Source organism: Phyllostomus discolor, chromosome 6 (assembly GCF_004126475.2).
Source record: "Phyllostomus discolor isolate MPI-MPIP mPhyDis1 chromosome 6, mPhyDis1.pri.v3, whole genome shotgun sequence".
NCBI classification, from domain to species: domain Eukaryota; kingdom Metazoa; phylum Chordata; class Mammalia; order Chiroptera; family Phyllostomidae; genus Phyllostomus; species Phyllostomus discolor.
The window spans coordinates 21,104,782-21,125,631 of NC_040908.2; the positions used below are offsets into that span (position 1 = coordinate 21,104,782).

Consider the following 20,850-nt stretch of genomic DNA (forward strand, 5'->3'; position numbering starts at 1 on the left):
AGAAACATCTGTACCAACTACTGCCTATAAGGAATTAGTTCAGAAAATCATCTGTCCTCCCCCCAGGCCTCCCCTCCCCCAGAAGAATGTTTTATGAAAGCTGAGTTCTGTTTCATTGTGCCCTGTAGCGTTCAGTCCAGTGCACACGCGGTTTTGTTTTGTAGAAACGCTTGCAGGACAGCTTTGTGGTTAAGAGAGAACATTGGCAGGAACCAAATAGCCTCCATTTGAAAAGGGGTTCCTCCACTCCCTAGTTGTGTAATTTGGGCATCTCTTATCCGCCCTGGGCCTCAGTTTCCAAATCCATAAGATGGAGTGAATTCCAGTAAATTAGGTGAGGTTTTATATGTGAAGCCCTTGGACTTGTGCCTCAAGAGCAAACAGTCTCACTGTCTCATATTCCCACCTCCTGTCCACGTGCACAACCACTGTTCTGCACGTTCCGGGGAGGAGAGAGAGTGAGGCGCGCTTCCCGACTTACAGACCTGGTCGATACGAGCACACGAGCGGGAAAGGCTCCACGTGCACGCAGGAGTCTCTCCTCAGCGCCTCCCCGCAGCCGTGGAGTCGTCCAGCCGGTAGTAATGTCTGGTCAACACCAGCCAGTGGCCAAGCAGACCTTCTTGCTCTGGGACCACTGCAGTTTAATTGATGCTAGATGATTCTCTGTGAGCTGGAACTTGTTGCTCCTCACCTCTGGCCCCAGCCTCTCACTCTCCCTTCCAGTGCTCATCTCCCGGCAGGCATGCAGTCTGCCTCTCACTCTCGAACCTCCCTCCGGAGGTGGCTGTTTTCATAACAGCCCGCAGAGGGGTTACTTCGACTGCTCCATGCTTTAAGCCTAAGTCTTTGTCCCCTGGAAGTACCACCTGTGGTAATGCAGTGCGCTGTTGTGTCCTCCAAGTGATGAAGAAGAGTGGGCCTCCCTTCTGTCTTTGCTTAGTGGTTGTAGAAACCCAAGTGTCAGGCCTTTCTTCTCAGGATGGGAGCTTTACCTCATGGTCCAGTGTGACACCCCCACCTCAGTGGCTTGGATTCACCTTCAGGGCCCGCCCCTCCTTGTGGAGCTCTGACTCCAGGAAGAGCATTGGCCATCTGCCATGAGGAAATGTTGAGATGACAAAGCACAGTCACAGTGTTGGTAGCAGTGCCCCTTTCTTGCCACCATAAACGTGTTGAGTGATCCTTGTCTTATTTCTCGTCCTACTGTTAGTGTCTCTGTTAAAGTGTTGGTCATTCAGTTGTAGATGAGACTGTGAAGCTTCCTAATCCTGCAGAACGATGTTTAAGGACATTGTCTCAGTCTGGATTTGACTTCTTTTGATACATGCATGCACACATACACACATCTGCCCTATACAAGCACACATTTCTGTGTACATGGGTGTCTGTTTGCCTCCTAGTGCCCTGGGAAAGTCTCACTGTTGTCATAAGGTTGCCATCAAAGGATATTACATATCAAAGATTCATTATCATCACCTAGAAAAGCAGAGGTTTATTGTGTGTCTGTGTGTGTGTGTGTGTGTGTGTGTGTGTGTGTAAAGCCTTGCTTATCCACAAAGCATTGGAGGCAACTTTTCAGTGAGAACAGGAAGATTATTAATGAAAAAGGAGAATCAGAACCATAGAGCAGTCCATAAAGATTGAAAGTGTTGAGTGATCCTTGTCTTATTTCCCGTCCTACTGTTAGTAGAAACTCGTCCTGAGTTAGCTGAAAGAGAAAAGTAAAAAGAAAGTGCCCGCAGGTATGCAGGCCATAAGCATCTGTCTGCCCAATGCTGGCAGGCTCTCGGCTGCCTGGCCACCAGAGGAAAGGGAGGCAGGGTCAGATCCACTGTCCTGATTTTTAGAGAAGAGAAGCCCACTCACTGGACAGGGCAACACTCATCTCTTATGGAAACTTGACAAGATGCAGTAGATGATGTCCTCTCTTGTTCTGATACCACCAGTGCAAAAACCTGTTTCCTGTGGCTACTCTTCTCTATACAAAGCAAAAGCGAATATGAAAATGCAGCTCAGTGAAAGCAGGTCTCGGAGATCATTTTGACACACGGCTAGAACCTAGATGCCTGTAGCATCCATAGTCTCTTGATTTCGAGGCTCCCACCACATGGAGGAATAGATAGGGAAAACCCAGTTCAGAGGGCAGTGGGCGCGTGGTAACACAACAGACCCCACGTGCAGAAACGGAGATTGCACGGTGGCACTCAGTTCCTGAGCTGCCATCCAGATAACCCATCTGCTTACATTGTTTTGTTTTTTTTAAACAATACACATTGAAGGAAAACACAAGATTACAAAATGTTCAGAGAATTCAGGAACTCCTGAGTTTTGAAAACATTCGCTTGGGTGAATAGGTGGAGAGAACATTCTCTATAAACATTACCTCCCTTTGTGGTTTGGTTTGTTTTGGTTGTGTTTTGGTGGAAGGCTGGGCGGGTTGCCAACCAGATTGTGATGGTTTGTGACCACATTCTCTGATGAAGGCCGGACTCGGGAGGTGTTGGCTGAACAAGGGCCCTGTTGTTTAGAAACCAAAGGGACAGATGGCATGCTGGGGCTCCTTTTATGTAAACTTAGAAGTCATCCAAACCCTCACCTAGAAGGGTGATCTTCATAGACGTGGTGGAACAATCCCAGACATCCCTCAAAAAACAGCCCTGTATCTGCTCCGGCCCACAGACAAAACTTTTATCATCTGTCCACCAGAGCCAAGTGACTGCCCTTCCTTTTACATGGGCATGTGCTCTCGATCTGGGGCCAGGACACCCTATTGTCTTACCCTGGCCCACCTCTGCCCTGCCCACACACATCAGTGTTTGAAATCTCAGGCGTAGAATGTGAAATATTTGGTTTCTTAGATACAATCAGTTGTTCAGTGCATATGACAAAAGTCTAAATAAAAGAGAACATTTTGTTTTGCGCCTCTTAGCCAATAACTGACTCTTCCAGCCTCAGAAACTGACCTGTAAAACGGATCAGTTACAGGGGAGCCATACCCAAAGTCAGCTTGATCCTTATGTAAAATTTCGGTCTAGAAAACTCAGACCTGAAGTCTGTTAATAAGAAAATTAGTATAAAAACATCTATTGAGAATCCACTGTCTGTACAGCAGTACTGCTCAGGAATGTTCCTAGGGACAGACTGTCTATTTCTGCAGTGACAGAGTGAATGTGGCACTTGGAAACACTCCACTTAATATGTATTTACTGAGCATCCATCCTGTTCCTGGAAACTTATCAAGTGAATCTTGCTCAAAGAGTGATATAATCTTTTGCAGTCCTTTATAAGTATTGTTCTGTTTTTCTTATCCCTAAATAGTATCTGCTTGGCATACTATAGCATGCCAACTCCCTTCCTCCATAGGAGAAATAAAGGTTTTTATCCATGAGCCTGTCTTTGTGTTTATATCAGCTTGCTGTTGACTGATGGAGAAATTTTCAGATGATTCTCCCCTGGTATACAGTGGTGTCTCTTTTGGCTTATGATGTCTACCCTCTCGGCTTCTTGTACAGCTCACCACTCGCTGTGAGACGAGACCAGAGGCAAAATATTAGCTGTTTTTTACTAGGAGATTGAAGAGAAAAGGCAGCAACTGTAACTGTTTACATTTCTTCCTGCTGATGTGAAGTTCTATATTCTAGTCTTTTCCTCCATTGACACTGTATACCTATCACCATCTGCCAATCAGTGTAGTGTGGCAGGCAGTCAAGGTTATTAACAGTCAGTACTACCAGGCTTTCCCCCCCCCCAGGGGGTCTGGAATATACAGGGTCCGGCACAAATAACCCCCCTATTTTATTACATAAAAATCTTTTATTGCAAAATCATAATCATGTAATTCTGTAACATAACAATGTCACACTTAAGCACACCATGTGACATTTTAGGGGAAATGTTCAAATTAAGACTATAAATTACTACACCTATGTTATTACCCTACCAACCACACTCAGTGGTATTACTTCTGCTGGACCCTATATTAAGGGGGAAGAGAAGATTTCAGAACTTAGAAAGATAAAATTTAATTGGGCCAACACAAAACACAAAGCACTAAAGAGATACTTTTTTAGTATGCATCTCATCTTTTTTAATGCATCTCTGCATTGAAAAATACAAATTATGTAGCAAGTTACTTCTTTGTAGTATTTTTTTTTTCTTTTCCTCGGCCGTTTAAATTGCCCTCTTGCAGAGGTTGTGGTAATCCCCACACTGTTCTGAGATTCGCATCTATCCCCAACAGGTAAAGAAGTACTTGGTTGTTGGTCCTCAGAGACCACTGCCAGCCTTTGTATCATGCACTTTTCTGAAGAGCCTCTATAAATTCTGCAGCAGTGTCAAATTGGAATTTCATTGTGGGGTGTGTGTGTGTGTGTAATTGTTGTTCTATTACAGTTGTCCCACTTTTCCCCCATTTCTCTCCCCTGCCCTGTCCCCCCTGCTCCCACAGTCAGTCCCCACCCTATTGTCCATATCCATGGTTCATTTATACCTGTTCCTTGACTAGTCCCTTCCCCTTCTTTCCCCTTTTATCCCCCTCCTCCTCCTCTTTGGTCACGGTCAGCCTGTTCCTTGTTTCCATGCCTCTGGTTCTATTTTCCTTGTTTGTTTTGTATATTAGGTTCTTCTTGTAAGTGAGATCAGATGGTATTTGTCTTTTGCCACCTGGCTTATTTCACTTGGCATAAAGCTCTCCAGTTCCATCCATGCTATTGTGAAAGGTAGGACTTCCTTCTTTTTTCCTGCTGTGTAGTATTCCATTCTATAAATGTAGCACAGTGTTTTGATCCACTCATTTGTTGATGGGCACTTAGGCTGTGTTCAGCATTCAGCTATTGTAAATAGCACAGCTGTGAACACAGGGGTGCCCAGGTTCTTTTGAATTTGTGTTTCAGGATTCTTAGGGTATAATTCCAGCAGTAGAATCACTGGATCGAAAGGCAGTTCCATTTTTAATTTTTTGAGGAAATTCCACACGGTTTTCCACAGTGGCTGTGCCAGTCTGCACTCCCACCAACAGTGCACTCTAAATCCCACTCCCTGGCTCTCTGGGCATTAGCTAGTGAGACCTAACCGGCCCAGGCCGCACATCAGTCCTGCGCCCTGCTGCTTATGCTTCAGTGCGCCTCCCCATAAACACAAGTTCGTCTGGAACCACTTTATTCATAACCAGAATCTTCCTTCCTAACTTCTTCAAATCTTACACCGAAATTTGTGGCTTCACCCAGATGATAGATGTGGCTGGTTAATGCAGCCAAGTAATTGATATTGATTGGTGTGTGAAAATTTTTTCTTCAGTTTGAGTGGGTGCTCAGCATGGTCTGAGTATACTGTTTTGCCTCACCCCTAGTGTGCAGGTCTGATTTGTCAAAGCACCCCACTTTCTGTATTTTGGAACTTGAGGTCTCATTGCCCAAGTCCTTCTGATCTCTGCTCAGATTAGTATGGCTAAACGTATATAGGTGAATGATTCTTTTCAACATACCGTTAATTTTCTGAAAAAAAGAAATACTACACCCAGCAAGCACAGGGAAACAGGTGCAGATACATGTACCACCTGTGTCAACACATACACACAGCTTGTCTCTGACTGGTTATGAGACTTTAAGCAAGTCTTCTGACCACTTTAAATTCCATTATCCTCGTTGAAGAAATAGATATCGATACTTGTTCCATCCTCTCTAGAGAGATTGTTATAAAATCGAGTGAGAAAGCCATCGTCATTCAATACGATACAAATGTAGATACAAGGTCTGACAGAAGTAACACCTGCTTAAGTGTGGTTGGTCCGGTAATAATAGGTGTGTGATAATTTATAGCTTTAATTTGAACATTTTACCTCGAATATGGTGTGTTTGAGTGTGATAATGTTATGTTACGGAATTACATGCTTATGATTTTGTAAAAAAAAGATTTTGTAATAAAAGTGTTTGTAATAAAAAAGGGTGTTATTTGTGCTGGACACTGTGCATGCCAAATGCAGGGAGAGTCTATTTCGAACACTCAAGGTAACATATTAAGAAATGATGTTGGATAGAGGGGTCCATGCAAGGCATGTGTATCATAACTCAGCTTTCCTCACCTTCTTAAACAGGGTGTCTTAGCTCAGGAGAACATTCTTCCGCCTGGGAGTATTTTGATTGTACCAGATTTATTGAAACACGTACCATGCAATCCATTAAATGAGACCGTGCAATTCAGTGTTTTGACGTGTCCCCAGAGTTGTGTAATCATCATCACGACCAATTTTAAACCACTTTCATCAGCCCCTCCCCCCAGTACTCTGGAACTCATTAGCAGTCCCTTCTCATTTCCCCACAAAGCCCCCAGACCTAAGCAACCAGTAATCTGCCTTCTGTCTCCATAGATGTGCTTATTGTGGGCATTTCATATAAGTAGAATTATACAGTAGGTCTTTCATGACTGGCTTCTTTCATTTAATGTTTTCAAGGTTCATTGATGTTAATTGTATATATCAGAACTGCATTTTTTTCCCTTATGGCTAAGTAATATTTTGATTGTTTGGATATACAAGGTCTGTCTGGAAAAAGTCCAGCCATTTTTAATATAACGAGAAGGGTTTGTACGACATCAGTGTAACCTGGCAGCCAGGGAGAGTGGACTGGAAGGAGCATGTGTGAACAATGATGATTTCACTCTGCTACTCAGTGGGGCAGCAGACACTGTTGAGTGAGCATGTGTACTATGTGGCCATCACACTCAAAATGACTAAGTGGAGCAATGAATCTGCATCATATTTTCATTACGCTTGAACATTCCTCTGTGGAAACTGTTCAGATGATTCCAAAGGCTGCAGCTATGGGTAACAGGTGATTGGCATCTTCATCATGACAACACGCCTGCCTACTCAGGCATCACATTCATGCACAGTTTTTTGGCTAAACATGAAATCACCCACATGACTCAGCCCCTCTACAGCAGGGGTATCAAACTCATTTTCACTGGGAGCCACATCAACCTTGTGGTTGCCTTCAAAAGCCAAATGTAATTTTAGGACTGTATAAATGTAGCTCCTCCTGAACAGAGTTAAGTGAGAGCTTGGCGTTGCTGCCAGGTAGAAACAAGGTGCCGGGCCGAATAAAACAAGGTGGAGGGCTGCCCATGGGCCTTGTGTTCGCCCCCTGTGCTCTACAGCCTTTATTTGGACCCTGCAACTTCTGGCTTTTCCCCAAACCAAAATCACCTTTGAAAGGGAAAAGATTTCAGTCCATCCATGAGATTCAGGAAAATACAATGGGGTAGCCAGTGGCAGTTGGCAGAACTGTGTGAGGTCCCAAGGTGCCTACTTTGAAGGGGACTGAGGCATCATTGTCCTGTGTACAGTGTTTCTTGTATCTTGTATCTTCTTCAGTAAACATCTCTGTTTTTCATATTACATGGCTGGACAGACCTCGTATACCCAAGAGAAATAAAAATATATACCAATACAAAAACTTGTATACAAATGTTCATAGCAGCATTATTTACAAGAGCCAAAAAAAAAAGTCTCAATCTCCACCATCGGATGCATGGGTAAACAAAATGGTATACCCGTATACCGAGGATTGGAGGTGCTGGATTATATGGTAACTCTACAGTTACTGTTTTGAGGAACTGCCAGCCGTTCTCCAGAGCAGCTGCACCTCTACGTGCTCACCAGCAGTGTGTGAGCATTCTAATTTTTCCACATCCTCGTCCATGTGCATCTATAGCTTTTTCATTATAGCCTTCTAAGCATATGAAATAGTGTTTCACTGTGATTTTGATTTGTATTCCCTAATAGCTAATAATATTAAGCATATTTTCTTGTGTTTATTGGCCATTTCTGTATCTTATTTGGAATAACATCTATTCAAAAGTTTGCTCCTTTTTCAGTTTGGGTTATTTTTTTTATTGTTATAAGAGTACTTCATATATTCACAGTTATAAAAGGATAGAACTCATTTTCAGGTATATGATTTGCAAATATATTCTCCTTTTCCATGGGTTACCTTTGTGCTTTCTTGGTGGTGGTCTTTGAAGGGCAGACATTGATGAAATCCAATTTAATTCTTTTTCTTTTGTTGCTTCTGTTTTTGGTGTCATATCTAGGAAACCTTTGCCAAATCCAAAATTACAAAGATTTACTCATGTTTTCTTCTAAGAGGTATATAGTTGTAGCTATGAGAGTGAAATCATAGCTCTGTGATTCATCTGGAGTTCATTGTTTTATATGAGGTAATACATAGTGGTTCATTCTCATTTTTTCCCACGTGGATATCAGTGGCCCCAGCACTCTTTGTTGATAAACCGGTTCTTTCCCTCAATGGATTATCTTCGCACCCATGTCAAAAGTCAATAAATGTAAGAGTATATTTCTAAACGCTGAATTCTCGATTAATTGAACTGTATATCTATTCTTATGCCAGTGTCACACTGCCTTGCCTACTGTGGCATTGTAGCAGGTCTTGATGTCGGGAAAGTCCGAGTCCTCCAACTTTGTTTTCCTTTTCAAGATTGTTTTGTCAGTTCTGGGTCCCGTGCATTTCCGTGTGAGTTTTAGGACTGGTCTGTAATTTCTACAAAAGGATTACCTGTGTTTGATAGGAATTGCATTGAATATGTAGATCAATTTTGAGAATATTTTATCTTACCCACATAATCTTCCAGTTCATGAACATGGGGTGTCTTTCCACTTATTAAGGCCTTTTATTTCTTTAAACAACGTTTTGTAGTTTTCACAGTGCAGGTTTTGCACTTCATTTATTAAATATACTACTTTTATTCTTATTGATGCTATTGTGAATGACATTGTTTCGACATCATTTTCAGATTGTCCACTGCTAGTGTGTAGATATACAGTTCATTAGAGCTTACAGTTTTACCTGAAATTCTGTAAACTTGTTCAATTAGTTTTGATAATGTTTTAGTAGATTCCTTAGAATGTTTTTAACAAACAAGATCATGTCATTTGCAACTAGCAATAGTTTTACTCTTCCCTTTCCAATCTGAATACCTTTTCTTTCTTTTCTTCCCCAATCGCCTTAGCTAGAACCTCCAATACAGTACTGATCCGTAGTGGTGCGAGTGGCCATCGTTGCCTTATTCCCGATCTTATGGGGAAAGCACTCGGTCTTTCACTGTGAGGTGTGGTGTTAGCAGTGAATTTTCCATAGACTCCGTTTACCAAGTTGAGGATGGCCCCTTCTAGTCCTGCTTTATTGGATGTTTTGTATAATGAAAGGGTAGATGACTCTGTCAAATGATTTTTTGTCATTGAGTTGATTATGCTATTTTTGTTCTTTATTCTGTTGACCTGCCATATTACATAATTGGTTTTTGGATATTAAACCCAACTTTGCATTCTTGGAATAAATTCCACTTGGTCATGGTATTTAATCTTTTTTGTATATTGCCAGAATCAGTCTCTTAGTATTTTTTTTTTAGGATGTTTATATCTACATTCACAAGAAATATTGTCCTGTAGTTTTCCTTTTCTTGTGATATCTTTGGTGGGAGTTCCCTTAAGTCAACCAAAATTAAAGATAAGAAATGAATTTAGGGAGAGTTTTTCAGAGCAGAGAGAAAAATTTAAAATCATTGGGTGTCATGGTGAGAAGACATTCTAAAGGCAGGACATTGAGCCTTTTAAAGAGCACCACCTTGAAACACAGTGGGAAGTTCACAAGGTTTCCATTGAAGAGCTGTTTTTGCTTCTGTCATTTGCTCAATCTATGACTTTAGCAAATTCCATAGGATCCACTCACTTCTAAACTTGGGATAAGAATATCTACATCGGGCTTGTGTTACTGGGATGACATAAGTAATGCACATAGAAATAGTTTTGTTAAAGGCCAACTACTATTAAAATTATACATTATTAAACCACATGGAGAGAAAAAAGCATGTAGATGGTACCCAAGGAGAAACAGAAGAGTATCACCTCCAAAAGAGCCTAGCTAAATTTTTGAGGTAGAACAAAACCTAATGTGAAGACGGGATCATTTCTTTGAGGTAGAGGCTGGTTTATCTACACAGATGTAATCTCTTTAAAGCTCACATTAGTGATGTGAAGGTCACGGGCAGATGGTTCCCTTTCTTTGGAGTAGGGGAAGTCAGCATAGATTTTGCTAAGGGGAAGTTCTATTACTTGGGGCAAAGAGTATAACAGTGTGTTTTGTTCACTTAACATTGCTTTATTGCTTATTACAAGAAATTATATTGAGTTTAGTAAGTTTCCATTGAATTATGACCCCCTGCCAAAAGACACAATTTTCTAGAGACTGTTTGAAAAAAAACGTAAGAGGAAACAGCTCAGAAATGACTTTGAATATGCCTTGTTTGTTTGAACTCCTTTCAGAAACAAAGCCATTCTGCGTGATCAACAATGTGGAGTATAATGATGGAGACCTGTTTCGAATGGACAACTGTCGGTACTGCAAATGCCAAGGGGGCGTGTCCATCTGCTTCACGGCCCAGTGCGGCGAGCTGAGCTGCGAGAGGTACTATGTGCCCGAAGGGGAGTGCTGCCCGGTGTGTGAAGGTGAGGATTGCGCTAATTAAAGATGAATGTGAATATTCATGGCTCAGAGTTTTAGTGTCAAAACTGACCTAGTTCAGACTCACCCCAAAAGAGAGGATTGTTGAAGGAGTTCCTGTTTTATGACATCGTGGTCTCTCTTTGAGGACTGGTAACGCCACATAGACTGTGAAAATTCTGCCCCAAAGGAAGTTACGTCCTGGGTGTAGACAGCCGATCACCTGTCCCCACGGGTCAACATGAGATTTCCTGCGAGTGCTTTCTGTTCTGCCCCTGCGGTTCCAATAGTTGTCAGCGAGTCCTGGGGATGTTCTGTTCACCGTGACCCTGGGATTCACCTCCTGCTCTCCTCGGATTGCTCAGCTGGGGCAGGACAGCCGTCACCACTCACAGTCTCAGCCATTCAGCTGAGAGAGGAACTCACCCTTTGTCCTTCCCATTACCCAAGCCCCTCCGAGTGGGATCAGGACCCTGCTGCTCCCCCTCCTTTGAGAATGTGTGGTGGAGATATTGGGGTCGTCTTGTGGCATGGTGGGGCCACCAGCTGGAGACCCAACCAAGGCTCTCAGAACCCGTTCCATTTTCCCTTCTTCCCTCCAAAAAGTAATAGTTTCATGTTCCTTAAACAGGCTCCGCCTTCCCATGTTTGGTATTCACAAATAATACACATTTCAGAATGATAACTCCAAACCTCATTTACTACAACCCATACCTTTTAGGGATTAAGATACTCAAGTTCAGAAATGCAGTCACTTGTCTGAGTGCACGGTGAAGCCAGGAACAGTGCGTCCCGCCTGTGTCTTTTGTCTCACACGCTGCGCCGTTCCCCGGGGGGGAGCGCCCTGCAAGCCTGCTTGTGCCAGCTGGGCCACGGGCCTGCAGTGTGAAGGCAGGTGTGTCCATCGTGCCTGATATACGGAGCGGGAGGACAGAATGCCGTGTCATGTGCCGTACTTGTCTCTGATTTCCTAAAGTCCCTCTCCGTGTTTGAGTTGTACTTAGTACATCGTATGGAAGATCAGAACGTGTTTAAAGTATACCAGCTACATTCCTGACATTGAGCAATAATTCATAGCAATGAAGTCTTTTCCCCTGTTAGAAATTATTTTAGCCAACATAGGAGAGAGGTGGTTCAGTCTTTAGATGTCTTTGGGATTTTTAAAAATCACACCAAGCTTTGAACCTTCCCCATGGATTTGTTCCCAGCCTTCCCCGAGTCAGCAGTCGTCTCTGAAACTGCGTAGCAGGTGGTGGTGTAAGAACGTGGCTGGGAACCTCTGTGTAGTAATCAGGACAGTTGTTTGGGCACAGACCTGGTTACGTCTCACCTCCTAGCATTCAGGCCCAGGCTCAAAGTAGAAGTGAAGTATGCAGCGTCATCTTTATAAAGGAATTTGTAAAGTCTTATCTCACTCAGGGCTCTCGGCCACTTCCATCTCTGGAAGATTGGCTTTCTAAAGAGGTGGCTGCGTGATTCTGAATGTTGGCTTCTTTCTTAGAATGCCCTGTGACCTCTTTAGAATAAAGAGGACCAAACTCAGGATTGTGTGGACTTCCCTCCCATCATAGCAGCACTTGCTTGTTGAGACCAGATTTTATGTGTTTCTAAAAAAAAAAGGAAATTGAGTGATTTATCTAGTCACTCCATTATCATGGTATTTGGGGACTTTGTATGCAGCATTTATGTCCTGGTCGACAACCTCAGAAAACATTTTATTTTATAGTAGTCTTGGCTGCTTTTGTCTTTCATCCTCGCTTGGCTGCCAGCTCACAGGGAGAAACACAGTGTAGGTTTAGTTTTCCCTGCAAGGCATAAGCAGTGACCCCCACGGTGTGTCTCAACCAGCCCTGTCGTGAGCAAGGCCACAGGGAGAGCTGGTGCTCTCCTCACTGTTGCCCACATGGACCCCCAGGCGCCATGAGATAGAGTTCTGTTCGTCCCGGAAGTAACAGTATCACTCGAAGTTAGACGGGGGCATTATCCTTTCCACTTCACAGGGAGTGAAACTGAGGTGTGATAAACATGTAAATGGACAACTTGGAAGGCGCTGTCAGAGCCTAAGGTGGATCTGAGTTTTCTAATTACCAACCCCCAGCTCCGTGCCCAGAGTTGTGCAACTTTATGAAGTGATAACACCCGCAATTGGTTTTTATGCTGCAGATTCCCCGTCCTGTGTGCTTGGGGGTGGACATAAATTCAGTGTGACAGCGGCTTTTCCGTGTCCCCAGAGAGACAGATACCTTGTGCAGCCCTGAGCTGCTGCTGCTCACAGCTGGAAAAGAACTGCTAATAACTGGAACCTGGGAGAAATGTGCCTACATTCAGGCAGAGATAAGACATGTAGAATGCCCTAGATTTTACCGTGAACTTATGCTTTAATTCAGATCCAGTGTATCCGTTTAACAACCCCGCCGGCTGCTATGCCAGTGGGCAGATCCGCGCCCACGGAGACCGGTGGCGGGAAGACGACTGCACGTTCTGCCAGTGCATCAACGGAGAGCCCCACTGCGTCGCCACGGTCTGCGGACAGAACTGCATGAACCCCGTCAAAGTGCCTGGGGAGTGCTGCCCCGTGTGCGAAGGTAAGCCTCGTGGATCCTCCCGGGTGCCTGGCGAGCGTCGCGTGTGGGACGAGCTTCCACCATTACTTCTCGTTGGTTGGTTACTTCCTCAGGCGTAAGGTTCGCCTTATGCCCTTACCAGTTACAGATGAATTTATCATTTGGGGGAAATGTTTCAAATTTACAGAGGAGAATCGTGGGGCCTGTTTTACCACTGCAGAGACAGTTTTCTGAATACCTCACAAGAATACATACATTTTCATTCAGTTCACTTCAAGTCCAATTAACATCCAAAGGTCAGTGCAGTGAAATAAAATTGGAAATAAGACCCATGACTCCAGCATAGCGTGTTCGACTTGTGATGCTCCCGTAAGCCCAGGAGTCTGAGCCGCCGGAAAAAGAGCCTGGAGCCATCAGAAGCAGTTTTCACTGCCTTCTGTCCTCACTCTGAGCACCTGTCCTACTTCCAATTTCGAGGTGGTGCTGGCTTTGCAGTCCCTCTCAGGCTTGTACTTACGTCTTGGTTCCTACATTCCCTACCTGTCATCTGTTTAATGGAGAGGAGCCTGAGGCATCCTGAACCAGTCTTATGTCTCAACCTCTATTTCAGTCCATTTCCCGCATCCTGGGAAGATTCTTTACACACTCATGCATGTCAGTCTGAATCCTCCGTCCATTTCTGCTAGTGTAGAAAAGAGGTTGAATGTTTAGACTGACCGACCCAATACAGAATATTCGTGATTAAGCATTTTTGCGTAGTAAAGTGAACTGAAGTGCGTCAAAAATTAATCTGTATTGGAGATGAATCCTCCTAGAATTTTAGGGGGGAGAAAAAAACAGCTACTAAGGAACTCACAGCTCTTTTCAGAAATCCGTTCAGTAAACCCAGTCCTCTATCAAGAAGTCTTCTGCTTCTACCAAAATGTTCACGAACTCGCATCTCAGAGTCTGCCTGGCTTGCTTCATTAACCTCCGAGGGGTTAGCATTATTAACGAATGGCCTTAAAAATCATATAAAAATGTAAGCCCGAGGACTCCAGTTCAGAGCACAGCTGCCACACTTCACAACTTTATGGCTTCCAGGTGACCGGCCAGTCCTGTGGAAATCATCCACTCCCTCACACGCATGCCCCTCCCATCCCCTAAAGGCAGCGAGTGGCTCAGTCCTGGCAAAAGGAGTGTGCCGAAACATGTGTGCCTGGTGTACACTTGGCTTTGCAAGAGAGGGTGCCTTGTCAAAACAGATGAAGGTGGGACTGTGCATCCCTGAGAATTAGAGGCGATCTGTTGTCAACGTGAAATATTTAAGTATATATGCGTGCATGATAACGTAAGAAAAATTAAAAGCAGAAATATGTAATCCAGTAAGCACTAACGCTTTAACTTCAGGAATCTTGAATCATAAATGGAAAGTAAGACTAGGAAAACGTGTAAAAAAAAAAAAAAGTAGGGCCTTTCTGAAAGGAAATGGAGGGAACACAGCCCTTCGGCTGCATTCATCCTCACCACTAGCACAGGTATTGTGAGGAGAGGAGAGCAGTTGGTAAACAGAACTGAAAATACGTGAAACCGATTCATTCCTACCTCTGTAACTGTTTGCATGGGCGGGGAATGCTACTTTGATCCCTTCGAGTTGGGCGTCTGCAAACATGCAGAGCTGTAATCTAATCTCGCACTGTTTGAGAAAAGAATGGCAGCTTTGGTTGGCCATTGATTCCAAAACATTATTAAGAACTTCCCGTAATTCACAAACGCCATTGGACTCGAAGATGAATGAGGGACAGCTCCCGGTTTACTTCACAGAAAACGTTTAGGCTGTTTTAATTTAACCCAGGAGACAAAGGACGTCCGTGTTCAGATTATGTGGGGTGAGTGGTTTGTATGTGTGCCTGATTTCACTGAATCCTTACAACACCACTGTGCAGAAGACCTGATTAGTCCATTTTGGAGATGTAGAAATTAAAGTTTATCAAGGGTTAGATCACTTCCTCCAAGATCAATTGCCAGTATGGAGCCTGAGCTGGGGTACAGCAGTCTGTTGGATTCAGCTACATTTTTGTCTGCTCACGCTGCTCCCGGATGTCATCTCAGTTGACTCACGCCCCGGTTTTTAGTTCCCTTGCTGATGCTGGGAGAGATAGGAGTGTGGTTAAGGGGAGGAAATCTTTTGCAGTTTGACAGCGATCCCAGGTGTTTCTGACGTGACCTCCCACCTGCCCTCTCCTCCCACGTGGGGACCTCAGGGAAGGGGAACTTCAGGACACATCCTGGATTTGCTGCTTCAGCCTCGTGCCGGGCCAGGCCCCCGCCTCACAGGACTTAGCTTCCTTATCCCAAGCTTACAGGTTCTTCTGGTCCTGGTTCCTTTGTGTCTCCTTCACACTCTTCATCAGACCGTTTCGAAGATTCCCTGTTTGGTTCTCAGAGAACTAATTTATCTTGTATGTCTTATTTTTGTTTTCAACTTAGGTAAATAGTGAGTTTCATATAAGATTTTGTTTGCTTTTCGGTGATCCCCCCCCCCCCCATTTTAAGATGTAACAGGAGCCCAGAAAGATTCTTTTGGTGTGGAATCAAACAACAGCGCACAGCTTCAGGTAATAGTGCTACTATACAAGGTCATTTATTATTAATAATAAGAAGAAACTTAATATAAGGTGAATGATACTCGAGGTTATTTTTTATTAAGAAGAAGAACTTACAAAATAATACAAGGTGAATGAATTGCATTATTTAGTTTGTAGGATCCAAGAGAGTCTGTAGAACTATTTGAAAATATTTTTCTTAGCAGCATATTTAAAAGGGATTTCCGGTGACTTCAGAATGTAGCAAAAGGATTGGATGAAATAAGATAAAAGCAAGGTTAATGTGTAATACACAATCATCCAGCATTATTTAGAGAAAAACAGAAACACCGGTGTTTATGCAGGTTATCCACACAATAAATTCCTCTGCACACAGTTGCATAACAAATTTTGGCCCTCGCCCTATTAGCTGCAGTCCCAAGATACATAGTCAGAGCCTGAAATTCTATGAAAGGACTCCACACAAAGATTGCAGGTTTAGATTTTTTTCTAGATAAATGACTGCATTACCAAACATGGTGTGTAGGACTTGCAGGGAGGAGGGACTGTGTAGTGGCTGTGGTTCTTATTAAAGGTACATACCTTCCAAGTGACAACATGATGTGCTTGGTTACTCCTGGAGTGCTGGGGACATGATCCTGGGGGCCTGCAAAGACCAGGCGGTCACTTGACAGCTCACTCGATTCACAAGTACCTAAGTGCTTTTTAAATGGGCACTTAAGGGCTCTCATGGTTAAGTCTTACCAAGTTATTGTCAACACCCAGTTCAGGTGTACAGATAAGCCATCCCTGTTGGTGAGTCTGTAACTGATTGTGTCCTCATGATTGTGAGTCTGCTACTTTTCCTCTCCTCTTTCTCTTGTTCATCAACCACATCATTTTTATTTTCTGGCTCTTGTAAAGAGCTAATATGGAAATGCATGGAATAGCATATGAAGTTTGCAATTTAAGGTTACATCTGGAAGCTATATCCTTATCTCCTTCAAAACTAAAAACAAAAAAAAGAAGGCAGCACGATTAGGTCTTCCCCAGCATCCAGCACTGTCTGCATCACCTATTTGTAACCCTTAAGAACAGTAGCTGACATGTCTTGCACACTGACCATGAGCCAGGTCTAAGTGCTGCGGGAGCATCAGCACATTTGCTCCTTACAAGTTCCCTCCTTTGCAAATACTGAATCCCAAATTAGCATCCCAGAAACCAAAGTACAGAAGTCAGGTAACTTCCCCAAGGTCATGGAGCTCCAAAGTGGCAGAGCAGTGTGTCCCTGAAGCCCAGGCTCTGGGCTCTACAAGGCCCACTGCCCATGATACGCACAGGGCACTACTGCACCCCTGGTTGGCCAGTGGTCCGAGAGAGGCTGCGTCCCCTGTCAGCTAGGAATGTACCATTATTAGTTTGGATCTCTAAAACAGCACGTGCCAGGTCAGGAGGTGCTTAGAATTGTCAGCGAATAAATGATGAGTGAGTGAGTTAGGAAGACCAGGCTAGCCAATCACAAGCAGACTCCTCTTACTGAGTCAGGCTGCAGACCCGGGCACAGGATCTCCTAACCAGAGCCTCGGATGCTGATAGCCGTTGGGACCTCTGATCAGTTGAAGAGAGAATAACGATAGAATGCTTGTATGTGAAAATGTGCTTTGAGACCAGAACGCAGAGTGGACTGAGATGTCTAGAGGCAAGTTAGACCAATTAGCGTCACACTGACCGCTCACCCTCCTGATGAGCATTCAGTTTTCATCCCTCCTCCAGGGGCAGCCACTCAGCCTTCCAAGCCTGGGTGTGAGGCGTGGCTCATTCTCTCCCAGTTCAACCCCCGAAGTCTGGAATCACAGAGTTCTCGTAGGGCCCCTCTAGGCCCTCCGAGGCTAATGCTCACTGTCATGTTTAATATACTGCTTCTGAGACACACCTTGTGAGTGTGTAGGTGCCGCTGCATTGTTAGTTCAGCTGCATCCACAGGCGAGAATTTTTATTTTAACATCACACTTAGCTATGGAGAATAATTTGCTATTTTTTCCCCAGTTACATCAGGTACACACACATGCAGCCTAAGCTGATTCTTAATGTCAGAGAGACCCTAAGGGCAGAGTACCATGTTCCATGAAACATTTTGTTTGTTTTATAATTAAAGGTAAGATAAGGTGTTGGGGAGGGAATTTTTGGTTGCGAGATGAATGTGGCCTGCCCATGATGACTAAATTAAAAAAATGCAAGAAATGTGGGCAGGTGTGAGGCCAGCTTGGCTGCGACACCTGACGCGCGAGAGAGAAGTCTTGATGTCAGGCTTGATCTGCCGCCGCCTCTTGAGCTGTGGCTGGATCCCACCCAGCTGGCTGCTCTTCAGGCCCAGGGCGTGTGATCTCCTACCGGGAGGAGCTGATGGCTGTGACGACCATGGGGATTTCAGAGCCAATACCAAGAGTATCACTCTTCAAACACTTCCAGCAACACAGGTAGTATTTCACAGGGTAACATTCAGTGATTTGGGTTGCCAGTAAGGAAACTGCAAACTCTGGTGGGGTGAATGGGTAATTTCCTTTCTACTCCTTCTCTTTCTCTGAGACAAAAGCAAAATCCATATCCCATTTCAGATGGTAAATCGAAGAGTTATTTGTAGATCATCAAAGCTGGGTAGTGGGTGTATGAGTGTCCCATTATTCTACATATTAATACTTCAGTACTTTTTAAAAGTTTTCTTCAATGAACACTTAAAGGAGTGTTGTTGGCAGAGCTGGTGTCCGAAGCTGAGCTGAGTTTCAGGCAGACCTGATAATTCTGCTAGACTTAGCCAAGCCTTGAAGTGGAGGGCTGAGACGTTTCCTATGCCCGGATTACTTCTAATTCTCTGGATTTAGGATGAAATATGATTGAACCAGACTGTCAGCTGTCTTTCTTCCCGCCACCTCACTCTCCTGGCTCCCTCACCTGGGGAGTCCTGGACCTACTTGGGAAGTGTTGAGGAGAGGGTGTTGGGCAATTCCTGACCCCCATGGATTTAGTAAGCTACTCCAGTGCCAGCTCCCCCGACACAGTGTGTGCTGTGTTCTCAGCTCTGAAGGGCTGGAGTCCGGGAGCTGTCAAACCTACTGCCCTTCTTTCTCCTCATCCATCCGAGTTTCATAGGAGCACTATACTCTTTCCCGTAAATGCTGATGATAGAGTTTGAACCAAGCTGCCCTTCAAATGCGACGTCTGCCAGGCTGCCAGAAGAGTCTGTACCAGGCACATATCTGGGCAGGAATTCCTTGAAACCAGAAAAAATGTGTTCGGCCCTGCCCATCATACTTTCTCACTGAACAGTATCTCCGATGATTAAGCTACTGCTTCTGTGGCAGAGAGTCAAACACAGTTTGGCTGACCTGAGAGGCAGTGAAGTCAGAGATGCCACAGGGCCTCGTGATACTACCATCCCGGTGCACACACCACAGGGATCAAAGCTCAGTTTATAGGTGGCGTGGCTTCAGTCCCGTATCCCATGCCACCATTAGTGGGCCAAAAATAACCAAATATTCGTAATATCTCAAAGAATCCTAGGCATGTTGTTTCTTCCTTTAACTCTAAGTATCCTGGAAACTAGCTCCATAAATGGAAGTTAAAATATAGCACAGTCTGTTTTTTGTTTTGGGTTTTTTTTCTTGTCCAAACAAGGTCATATGGTGAGTAGCAAATGCAAAGCCAGTGACCAGTGTTAGCCTGTGTCTTGAACCCGAGCATCAGAAATGGCTTATGGATGAATTTCCTAATGCTTTGATTTTTCCTGGTCATTTAAAATGCCTTTAGATATTCCAAATAACGTGAAAATGTCATTGTTCAAGGCTGATTCTGAAACACACTATCAAACAAACCTCTGCCTCTGATGGTCCAGCATTCAGAGTCACAGCTGTCAGGTATTTCCTGCTAAAGTGGCCTGCAAGGGGGCAGGTACCTCTTTATCCCCCCCCCACCCCGTCTCTTTCCCATACCTAAAAGGGCATTACTGCTGGGAGCCTCATAATTTTCCTACTGAGATAATAATTGAAGCTAATAGTTCAGACCCAGGCCTGCTAATTTTCATCTAATCAACAGAGGCAGGAAAACAGAGTCTGGAATGCCAACTATGTGAATGAAAAATATTTAGTCATTCTTGAAATGATAGGAATGTTTTTCCAGCAAACTTAAATAAACACAATCTCTACTGAGACTGTGTTAAACTCTTTTGGACAGGAGACAACTCTTAGGTAACCAAACAGGAGTTACTGAAGGTCATTAAGAGCCGTGCCCTTCGGAAAAGGCATGCCAACTTGGACCAGAGAGATCCCATCTTCTTCCTGGTACAGCTGTTGACCGGAAGTAGCAGAACTGGCTTCCTCTTGGCTTTGGTCAACCTCACAGAATTTAATATTTTTAACTAGTAATCATGTTTTCTAGTTTTCAAGAGGTTTTTGGCTTTACCTCACTGTGGCTTTCTTATACCATCTGATTTTAAAATTCTTGTCTTTATCACCTCTGACTGTTTGCCTCTGTTCTAAGGACCGGAAGGGTCTCCATGCACCTGTATTTAAAGCACCTGACAGCACTTTTCAGGTGAAGCTTGTTTATTTCCGCCATACAAGGTCCAGCTAGACAGTAATGCAATTATTTTTACACGTGCCAAGATTTACATATTCAAGTGAAGAGGTCTTCATTTCAAATAGTTATATGGGGAAGCTGTACAGTTATTGTGGAAATACGATCATTGAGAATATTTTTGGTACCTCTCTATTAACTTATGTGAGAGCTGCAGTTAAGTACATCCTTCTGAATATTTTTAGCTTTGTAAGCCCCCAGCTTTAAAGGTGTATCAGACTCTAGGAAATAGTCAAAGTCATTCTCATCTAAGTCTGGTGGAAAGGTGAGTGATCGAGCTGGGTTAAATCGTTCAGGGAAAGCAAAAAGTGCCGGTAAAATAAAGGCACTTTGTCTTCCGTGACACGGTAATTTGCTCTGAGAGCAACTCTGAAGAGAAGTTTCAAGTAGAATTTTAACATGAACAGCATTCTAGCACAAGAATATAGCCTCCCAACGTGAGTCCTTTTAGCAATAACACTTAGTTGTAAGTGTACCTTGTGGTGTGCTCATTTTTTAAAAAATCAAGTCACTTACTAGGTGGTATGTTGATGACTTGTAGGGGCCAGCATGTGTATTGAAATGGGCATATATGAT

General features: G+C 43.8%; 1 protein-coding gene across 2 annotated transcripts in view; it reads left to right on the plus strand.

Moving 5' to 3' along the window:
* CRIM1 (cysteine rich transmembrane BMP regulator 1) overlaps positions 1-20,850 on the plus strand; it is a 180,320-nt gene that overhangs the window by 104,660 nt on the left and 54,810 nt on the right. The window contains exons 6-7 of one of the 2 annotated variants that reach the window (XM_036027850.1): positions 10,340-10,522; positions 12,905-13,102. In XM_036027850.1, the coding sequence (XP_035883743.1) occupies positions 10,340-10,522; positions 12,905-13,102 (381 nt within the window). The remainder of the gene's footprint in view (positions 1-10,339; positions 10,523-12,904; positions 13,103-20,850) is intronic. The other variant, XM_036027849.1, reaches the window with a different exon arrangement.